The 10,000-nt window shown below is 39.4% G+C and overlaps 1 protein-coding gene across 1 annotated transcript; it reads left to right on the top strand.

Moving 5' to 3' along the window:
* Positions 1-2,318: 2,318 nt before the first annotated feature.
* LOC146459782 (A disintegrin and metalloproteinase with thrombospondin motifs 6-like) lies at positions 2,319-9,198 on the top strand. Its single transcript, XM_085088903.1, has 10 exons — positions 2,319-2,707; positions 2,821-3,140; positions 3,351-3,513; positions 4,833-5,014; positions 5,547-5,630; positions 6,230-6,354; positions 6,797-6,840; positions 7,599-7,704; positions 7,968-8,120; positions 8,692-9,198. Exons 1-10 carry the CDS (start codon positions 2,599-2,601, stop codon positions 8,843-8,845), a joined length of 1,440 nt encoding a protein of 479 aa, XP_084945029.1. The 5' UTR covers positions 2,319-2,598; the 3' UTR covers positions 8,846-9,198.
* Positions 9,199-10,000: the final 802 nt, after the last annotated feature.

Here is a 10,000-nt window from a genome sequence, read left to right as displayed (position 1 = left end):
ACTCTTACCGTTTGCGTTTAACTGGCCACGATTCCTTTCTTTAGAGATTTTTATGCCTCCTGGCGTATCAGTATAACTTCAAGAACATGAGGTCGCCTTCACAGGTCCTCACTCGTCAAGTAGTTGCTCGGTTTGACGCAAATTCTTCACTTTGTCATTAATATTGATTAGAAGTCGGGAGCCAATCACTGGTCGCTAAAAAGGCATATTTGGGACGGAATTCTTTACCACGTTTCAATTAATAAACTTGACATTTTTTCATTGTAGTTCAAACACGAGCCTGTGGGACTCACATCATGGAAAAAAAACTGTCAAGTGGTTTTTAAATAAATTCAAATTAGGCATTGAAACCTTTTTTTCACAATTTCATTTTACAAAATAAAAACTAATATAGTCTTGCCGAGTCAACAGTACGTCAGAAAATTGTTTTTTATAAATCTTTGTATTCGCTAAGATTTATTGAATGTTACCGAAGCGAGGAATAGGCAAATGGAAATGAGACTTGAGAGATCGTGACTCGTGAATGACTAATGAATTTTCAAGTTACTCAACTGTTATCAGAAACTGGAAGCGACCGTAATCTATAAAAAAAACTTATCGAATTCCAGATTTAAAATCAAACTAGACTGTTCACAGTCCCCTATTTTTCCGTGTGATCGTCGAGATCGAGCGCGTCTTACCGTTAATGGCGGCCATCTTGATTTTTAACTTTATTTACTCTTAAATCAATAAGTACCAAATGAAAAATACTGAAATTGCAGTCAAGAATGGACATAATGTAATCTAAAATGTCTATGACTCTGACTCGTAACAAACGTTAAAAACACGTACCACAGCCAAGATAAAAGTCAATAAACTCTTATTACCATCACTAGTGTTACCTTCTTCACATCCCAAACTAGACTATACAATTTAACATGTCTAGGGGCTACCTCGAAAAATCACCTGTTTATTTAGCCTCTCAGCTCTAGCGTTTGACAACATAATATTGTATTCATTCTTAATTATTATCCTAGTTAGTTAGAGTTTTGTTTATATATCTAGATGTATCTGTATATTGAGCAAATTAAAATAAATTGTATTGTACTGTAACAGATTCTGAACACAGGTGAGTAGACGAGGGAAGTAAAGAAGACAACAAAATGAAAATATTTAATCCTTTCTTGCTATTTTAGACTAAACGTGGTCTTTTACTTCTCTCAGGGAAAGGAGGAGCAATGGTCAAAAAACATAGTATAGTATAAGGATGAAAATTAGGATGAAAATTAGGCCAAAATCCATAGTGTATAGCTTTATGATGAAAATTAAGCCAAAATTCATACTGTATACATTAGTTTTAGGCTAAAAAATACGCCAAAAACCATAGTGTATTGAATAAAGATGAAAATTGGACCAAAATCTACAGTGTATAATATAAGGATAAAAATTAGCCCCCCCCCCCCCAAAAAAAAAAAAAAAACATTACCACTTAATTACATCCATTTCGAAATCACAGAGTACCATTGTCAATATTAATATTCTATTTGTGTTACTTCATTTCCATTTTGATGGACTGAAGAAAGGATGCGATTTAGAGCAAAAAATGGTGCAATTTGGGAATAAATTGCATCATTTTGGACCAATCATATTCCAAGGATCACCAGTGATTTCAAAATGGATGTAATTAAAATGAAAATTGGACCAAAATCTACAGTGTATAATATAAGGATAAAAATTAGCCCCCCCCCCCCCCAAAAAAAAGAACAGTCGCCAATATAATTTCTCTGTCAAATATTGTCTCCATATCATTAACCTTAAGGAAGGACGGGTGAAGTAAAGTCAAGGCAACACTCGCTGCACTTTCGTTACATTTGGGTTGCAACGTGTTTGAGCGTTTATTTCCTGACTTTCAGTGCCCCACCCCCCACCCCTCCCCCCCCCAAAAGGCTAGTTTGGCAGCTGCATATTTTCTCTCAGTTTCAATAGTTCAGGATGCTTGACACAGTAATATTCTAACAGCTCGGCGCGCTGCAGCTTAATCCGACCAATCAAAAGAATTTGGAGGCAAAATAACATCTGATGCGTGTCGAACCTTGGTCCGCGGGTCGCGCGTGATCGCATTTAACATTCCAAGTATTTAGAGAGCCCTTATACTAGTAGTAATTGAATATTGCTAATTAACTTGTCGCGTGAGGATTTTCTTGTTATTAACCGGGGTTTATTATCTTTATTTAGGCCAGTGACATTTCTAAAAAACATGTTAACCATCCGAATACGGTTGTTTCTCATGGTTTAACCTCTCACATACCTTGGAAATTCCCCAAACGGTTGAGACGAACTCACATATTAATGCACTTGGCTGATGATTTTATTTTCGAGGGGATTAATTTCCCCAATGATTTTTCACATTTAATTCACTTCCATGATCTTTTCCTAATTCGCTGCTGGAATATAAAAAGCGCTTTTTAACCCGGGCTAAACGGATCTGGGAAACTTCTAATCCGGACCCCAGTTATTTAAGGGAATTCGGTGTTGAAAGAAGCGATTGCCGACAACTCGTCCCTCTCGGATCATACCTTTGTAATTTAAACATAACCTTGAGCAGTTGAGGCAGCCACCATGTGGCTGGCTAGCTTTGCCTTCAGTTTCTTCGCCCATTTTCTGATTTTTCCGCCGACTGCGATGAGTAAGATTACTGCTGAGAAGCCTTTTCGTGATTACCAACAAGGTACGCATAGAAATTGACATTCATTTTATTGCCGCATTTTGTCACGGGTTTGTTTACCCAGCAAAGTGTTTTCGTGACTTTGACTTAATTAATTTCATATTTCGATTCCACAGAGAAACTTGCGAGACGTTTAAAAGAATATGAAATCGTTGTTCCGCAAGTAGTGGCAGGAGAACGTTTGTTTCTGAACAACGACCTTACAGAAGGAGACGAAGACGAAAGGCTACATGTAACATTCCTCGCCTTCGGAGAAGAATTCCAGCTTGATTTACGGAAAAACCGCAAACTTGTGGCTTCAAGGTTCACCAGCGAGATCTTAGATAACTTGTACCATCCGCTGAGACGTAAGAATTTAACCATAAACTGTTACTACATCGGAACGGTGCGGTCTCGCTCGCAATCACGAGTGGCCTTAAGCGGATGTCACGGCTTGGTAAGAAACTGATAACATTTGTTTGTTTTGATCCCATAAATGACTATTGGTTTGTTTGTTCTAGCAGTACCCGGGTGTATTCGCAGTTGGTTACCCTTTTCAATCTTCGCCCAAAAATAGTGTTGAAAGGTATTTTTAAAAGAAACGTGGAAGTCTAGACGAAGAGAAATTGAAATGTTATCTTGGTCAATCTTTCACTCTAAATAACAGATGGGATTAATACAGACACAGGACGAAGATTACTTCCTCGAACCCATGGCCAGCACAGAGAAAAACCACCATTTGTTTTACAAACGGTCTACTCTGTTAAAATCGATGCCACGAAATTCAGCTGCTACCTGGAAATGTGCACTCACATCTTATTATCCCCAAGGTAGGATGACTGCTTGAATATTGATTTATTAATTTTCGTTTAGAGCCCAATAGGTCACGGAATGATAAATACCGGAATGCACTCCTGTTGTTAATCCTTTCATTCCACGATTGAAAGAGTTCAGCCCCCCTCTCCCACCCCCCTCTTAACAGTAGTTAGGGATGGTATTCCAGGTCTACAAAGGAAAGCAAATGTTTCCACAGATGAACACCCCCTAACGACCGGAAAAGGTCTTGAACAGTTTTTAGAGAGAAGGAAGAAAAGGATCTTAACCTGAAATGGTGAGCCACGATGTGAAAGCACTTTTCTCTTTATCTGTCAATTGCACGCGCAAGGCTCTTTAACTTTCTTCAGATCTTAGGGCGATCAGAACCACGTGCCCATTTCAAAACTGGCGTGCGCGAACAATCACGAATAAACTATTTTTAGAACACAGATTTCGCGAGAAATAGCGACAGCCAATCAAAGAGCAGAGCGCGTATCGTTGGTTTCCATTGGATTCGATACTCTGTCCCACGTGCGGCGTTCAAACATTTACGTGCGCGAATACAAGGAAATTGTCTGTAAAATCCAATCCATGGCTGAAAGCTCTGGCTCCGGAAAGATTTCTTCTAATCTTGTGCATTTCAAGCTACCATGTAAACCATAACCCAGCTCCATGTCCGGATCAAACAGTACTCAGTAGGTTTCTTGGTTTTCGTTTCAAAACTTGTCTACAACACCTACCCCCCCCCCCCCCTCCTTTCCACCCCCGCCCCCACCCTCACTCCCAAAATACCCTCCCTACTATAACCATTATTCATGTTTACGAACAGCGTTTCTGCCACCGTGATGAACACTTCCCTTTGGCTGGATTAGTGTTCGCCATTATCGGCCACTGGACCTGCCAATTATCAGCGTGATAAGTGATGCAACGTGTATTGTTCCTGGCATGATAAAGGGATTTTCAATTGATTTTCAACGCTTCTGCACATGGTGGCCTTTTTTCAGATTTCCACGTTAAAAAAGATCAAGGTAATGCGTGGAATCATTTTGGTTAAATCTTAACTCCGTCCTGGTTTCCGGGATAAGAGAGGTCCGAAGCTTTAATTTTGTTTTCTTCGCGTAGTTGGGCGAGGTTATAAAACCTTACCCGAGCCGGGACGACAAAATAATCAACATCGCAAACTGTGAGAGACTGCTTGTCGAACATTTCATTAGCCATCGCAAATGCCATGCATTAGATTGTAACAACTGTATAGCACGCGTTTTGCATCTTCCTATAGGATCAATAAAGGTTCTCATTGAAGTTCTTAACCATCGTCGGATTTTATTTTCAGCTCACAAAACGTTAGAGAACGGAATTCGAAAGTGGAATTTTTGGGGGAAATTCAACCACCGTCAACGTCGTTCACTCAATGCAGAGGTCACTATTCAGCTACTTGTTGTCGTTGATAAGGAAATGATCAGTTTTCATGGCAACCAGTCCGTGGAGGAATACGTTTTGACCGTTATGAATATGGTAAGTATCCCATGTGGCAATGCTGGCAGAGATACCATTCGGTTGTTCGAAGACTCCTGGGTTGACAGTTTGGCCAGGAAAGTTCGAAACGGGTTGTAAAAAATTGGAGAAGAAAAGTCAGAAGCAATGTTAGGTTACCTTGCTAAACTGCATTAATTAACTTTTGTTTGCAGTTCTATTTAATAGCTGACTAAATGTTATTTTTTATAGTGCGCCCATTCTATGAAATTAGATATTGTCCCTTATTACACGGGTTCTTGGAAAAAAACATCGATTGACCTCTTCTCAGCTTTCTAAAAGCTTTCAGTGAATTCGGTTTGCTAGGCATCTCGTTTTACTGTACTTTCTATAGAAAAACAGAACTCACGGCAAAACGGGAGTAGGGTGGGATCTCAGTCTTGATTGTTGTGTTTACAATCAACAAATTCCTCCAACATTGCCTATAACCGACTCGTTCACAGTTTTGACTCGAACCATTTTCAGCTTATTTCAGCCTACTCATGAGCAAATTACCTTTTTTTTTGTTTTCTAGGTTTCCGATTTATTTCGCGATCCAAGTATTGGAACAAAGATTAACATTGAAGTCTCCAAACTGATGTTACTTTACAACATGCCTGTAAGTAATGCATAAATTTTTCTATAACCGGTCTTTTATATCCTACTTTCATTTACTAGGAAGTGTTAGAATCAGAAGTCTTCGCATTGAGCTGTGTCTCTTGAGAACCGCTTTCCTGTGGAGCGGACCGTTCAAATAAAAGCTACCGAGCAGCGTTTTCACGTGCCGCCGTTCATTTTGCTTTTGAAGATAGCTGAGATAGCAAAGACGTGCGAGCATTCAAGTGAAATAATTGAAAATACCTTTTTTTTTGTAATGTACTTGTTTGGGGAGTGAGGAGGAGGATTTTTTGTACAGCTGCAAATTTTACCAAACATTTCTCTAAAAAAAATTGGTATGAAATGTCATTGTGTTTGGAATTCGATGCTTCCATGACAATCACATAATGACAAAGATTTTAAGCATTTTGAAGTTTCTGTTTTGCGGCATATGATACATTAATGGACGACCACTTTTGTAGATCATGACGTAATTTTCACGTCATGAGACGTCACCATCTCATAATGCGATTTCAAGGTAGACCGTAGGCACCCAACCCTCGTGACCCTACAGACCAGATCTTTAGGATTAATTAAGCCTAATATTAATCTTCTTCATAGAAAGGATTGTCAATCACTCGCCATGGCGACAGGACTCTGTATAGTTTCTGCAAATGGCAGAGGTGGATTTCACGAGACAAATCCAGTGTGAACCCAACTTACGACGGAGCAGTGCTGCTAACCAGGTGATTAGTCGTGGCTTTGTCATATTAGGTTTTATAATATAGACTTGATGCTGTGCGCGCTGATTGGCTGATCAATCGCACTTTAGTAAATGAGAGACCATCGCAATTGTGTACGTAACTTACGCAGCTGCGAAAAAAAAGCCTGAAAAAAAATTCATGCTTCCTTTTTTAGCTGCTTAAGTCGCGTAGTAATTACTATGGTCTCTCATTTATTAATCCTTTCATCAGCAATTCGAATATATAAATTTCATGTATTTCACTTGTATGTTTAGAAAACATAGCAGTTGTGTTTTAGTCATTGTCTCGATGTGCTTTCCACGAGATAAAACTAAGTTTTGACCTCGACCCAGCCCATTTGATCAAGGTCTTATCTAATCATGGTTTCTTCAGATAAGAAGACAAAGCACTTACAAAACGTTATTTCACGTTTCTTTCTTGATAGGAAAGACATCTGTGCTAATCGATACTCTGCCTGTGACACTGTAGGTAGGGAAACTATATATATACTTGTTCGTATTGTTCTATTATCTAACTTGATTGCGGTGGAATAGCCACTTTTCTTAACAGGAGCGCTGGCCGGCTTTACGATAGAACCGGTAAAGAACCGGTTTTCCTGTTCAGGACAGAAGTTTTCTTTATTTTCTTTAAACTGATTTCCTTTCCTCACGTCTTAACCCTGAGAGGATCATATTCATTTTTAACCCTATTCATGCTTGGCGGAGAGGGCCGGTGAGGGAAGGAAGTGCAAGTATTCGCACGGAATTCGAACATTCGCAAACATTCGCATTTCCAAACCTTCTTCGTCGTACTGATTTGGCTTGTTTTCTTTTCATGAATTAATAATGAGTTGGAAATGGCGTGCTTCCTTATCAACAATTATTGACTGGCATGATCTTTTTGTGTTTTTGTGCAAAAAAAAATTGTTTTACCTCTTTTGGGTTTGGTAAATTTCCAATTTGACGGTGTTCTAAGATTTGGAAAGGTTGGTATATACATATACAAGATTACGGCTGCTAATCAATAAAGGCGTACTTGCTTGTCACGTGACATCAAGGCATCAATTTTGGACGTGCTAAACACCATCCTCTCTTGACACCCCTCAAGTTTCTTTGTCATAGTTTAATTTATGATCTTAAAGTTATGGAGGGACCATTCCGCCCTCCCCCCCACACACCCCTGCTCAGGCTTACATTAAAAAAATCCAGGCTAAGTGTTTTTAAGAATGTCTCTTTTTCCTCTTGTAGGAATGGCTTACTTGCATGGAATGTGTGACCCCCGAAAACGGTGCAGCGTATCTCAAGATAACGGACTTGACGTTGCGTTCACGATAGCACATGAAATTGGACACAAGTAAGATTTCACTCAGTCTTTATTTGTGACTTCAGGTATGATCAATAACCCATAGATCTTCAACAAACCCTTTTCCACGTAATAAACCTTGGCATGCACGTCAAATCCCAAACACAAACACTAGCTATCTCCAGCAGTTTGACAACATACTATACAACGTTTGTTCCACGTTCACACTAGTCAGCTTGTCTTTGTCTACACGAATTTCCAGACTAGGTCTGTCGTGTGAATGTCCATTTAATGCAAGTTTGATTGGTTATCAGTTTAGGTGCGTACCACGACGGTGACGGTAACACTTGTCCAGACTCTGCTGGTTCAACTCCTCACATAATGTCACCACAATGGCTGGTCAGGAACCGGCGAGGGACAATGAAGTGGTCTTGGTGCAGTCGCGCTTACATCCGCTCCTTCCTCAAGTGAGATGCGTCTGATTCTTAATTGCACATACCTAGTCGATACCTAGATAGCACTTAAACAAACCTCAGAAACCTTCTTCCTGTTCAGTGTTGAAGAACGCAGAATTCAATTCCAACAATGAATTGAAAAGTAATATAACAATGTCTTCTAAAATATAGATCACTGATCCAGTGAAAAAACCTAGAAACTGAAGCAGAATTTAGAAATATTTCGCGCGGACAATGTTTGTTCCCAAGTTTCCGATCTCTGGCAATAATGTCCTTCATTGTTTTTCGGAAAACAGTGCATGAAAAAGGTGAACAAGATTTGCAGCACTAAGTTCGAGAAGTGGGCGGAATGAACGACAAGAAAATGAGGTTTCCTTCGGAATTTTAGTTGAAACAATGTCCTCCTTCTCAAAACAGGCAATTACTAAGTAGAAGACAAAGACAAAACATTATTAAGTTTTCTAGATGACCTATTAATTAGTTTCAAAAATTCTGATTCATTATATCTCGTCCTTTTGTTAATGCACACCAAGAGGTTTCGTGGTCTTACGTTTTTCGTTTCTGTAACAAACTTTTCCCTTAGCTCTAAAGCAAGCCAGTGCCTAAGAAGTCTCGCCAGTAGGACTCCATTACAGCTACCTTCTCAGTTACCTGGAGTGGCGTTCACAGCAGATGAACAGTGCAGACAGCAGTATGGAAATAGAGCCAGACACTGCCAGAAATACAAGGTATGGTAAAAACTAAATTCCCTCTGAAAAAGTCCGCTCGGAAAAGTACCCCCTTGATTACTGCACAGATGTCACTTTTATTTTAACAGTGGTCGTGTCTCTTAGAGAACAATGTTTGTTGTCTTCACCTGTAGTAAAAAAAAAGAGTCATTTTAGAAAGGACTGACCATACAAAATGCAAGTATGGCCAATTAGCACACTTACTCGTCTATAGTTGGGGTCAAATCCTTCTTTAGTTATTTTCTTTGGAAAAAGGAAATGTCGATTCTTGTAGCAGACATTGTTGCTCAGTTTAAAGCCAGCGAAATTTGTGAAGCTATAAAAGGAACTATCGCACAAATTAGCAAAACAAAGTTGTCATTTTTGATTGTAAAGTCGCCACCTGGATCGAATCATAGTTCGGCTTTATTTTCATTAAAATTTAAGACAATTATTCGAAAATAAAGAAACTTTTGTTAGAATCGACCAACCATCGCCGAGGATTGTCGATCGTCTTAGCCGAACAGCAAGGAGATTGCCTAACAACTGAACTGTGAGCACATGTCCTGGTGACGTCAGAGCTATCAGCAGCCAATGACTATGTGCTATTAATTACCTACATTAATTTACATAACTTTATACTAACCGAAAGTTCCAAGGTTTTGAAAGCCTGTTTTCAACCGAGTGTATAGGCCAGACGCTTCTCAGAGCACTACGGGGTCTTATCGTTCACGGTCTATACTTTTTATTTGACAACGTTGTCTCAACCGAATGTATATTTCAATTTTAATTTTTGTTGCCAGTGGGTGGGCGGATGATTATATGTCAAATATAGAGAGAGACTTGCACCTGGTAAAATGGACCGCTCAATTTATTCTATATGTCGGTTCAACTTTGAAAATTTTCAGTTCAAAATTGAGACCCATTTTAAACCAGGAAATCCCACAAAGACGTACTCCACCATTTGATTTTGCTCAGAATTAAACAGCAGGGAGGCGTTCAATTTGTCTTGATAATCAGTGGGCAATAAAAAACTGATAACTTCCCTTGGATCGACACTCGATCTCCACTAATAAGTCGTCAAAACCTTAGCCAGCTCCATATAATCTAATTCATCCGCCCATCCTCTGGAAAATAATCCAAGACCACCTGAACCTCTTTTTTACTCGTGTCGCAGATGTCCGC

Source organism: Pavona decussata, unplaced genomic scaffold (genome assembly GCF_977016875.1).
Source record: "Pavona decussata unplaced genomic scaffold, jaPavDecu1.1 SCAFFOLD_216, whole genome shotgun sequence".
Classification (NCBI taxonomy): Eukaryota; Metazoa; Cnidaria; class Anthozoa; order Scleractinia; family Agariciidae; genus Pavona; species Pavona decussata.
This window is presented reverse-complemented; position numbering and strand designations above follow the sequence as displayed.

Bases quoted from the DNA above. Each gene is read 5' to 3' on its own strand.
- LOC146459782 (XM_085088903.1), top strand. From the start codon at position 2,599: ATGTGGCTGGCTAGCTTTGCCTTCAGTTTCTTCGCCCATTTTCTGATT. The intron at 2,708-2,820 runs GTACGCATAGAA...TCGATTCCACAG, and splicing joins TTTTCGTGATTACCAACAAG to AGAAACTTGCGAGACGTTTA. The intron at 7,705-7,967 runs GTAAGATTTCAC...ATTGGTTATCAG, and splicing joins GCACATGAAATTGGACACAA to TTTAGGTGCGTACCACGACG.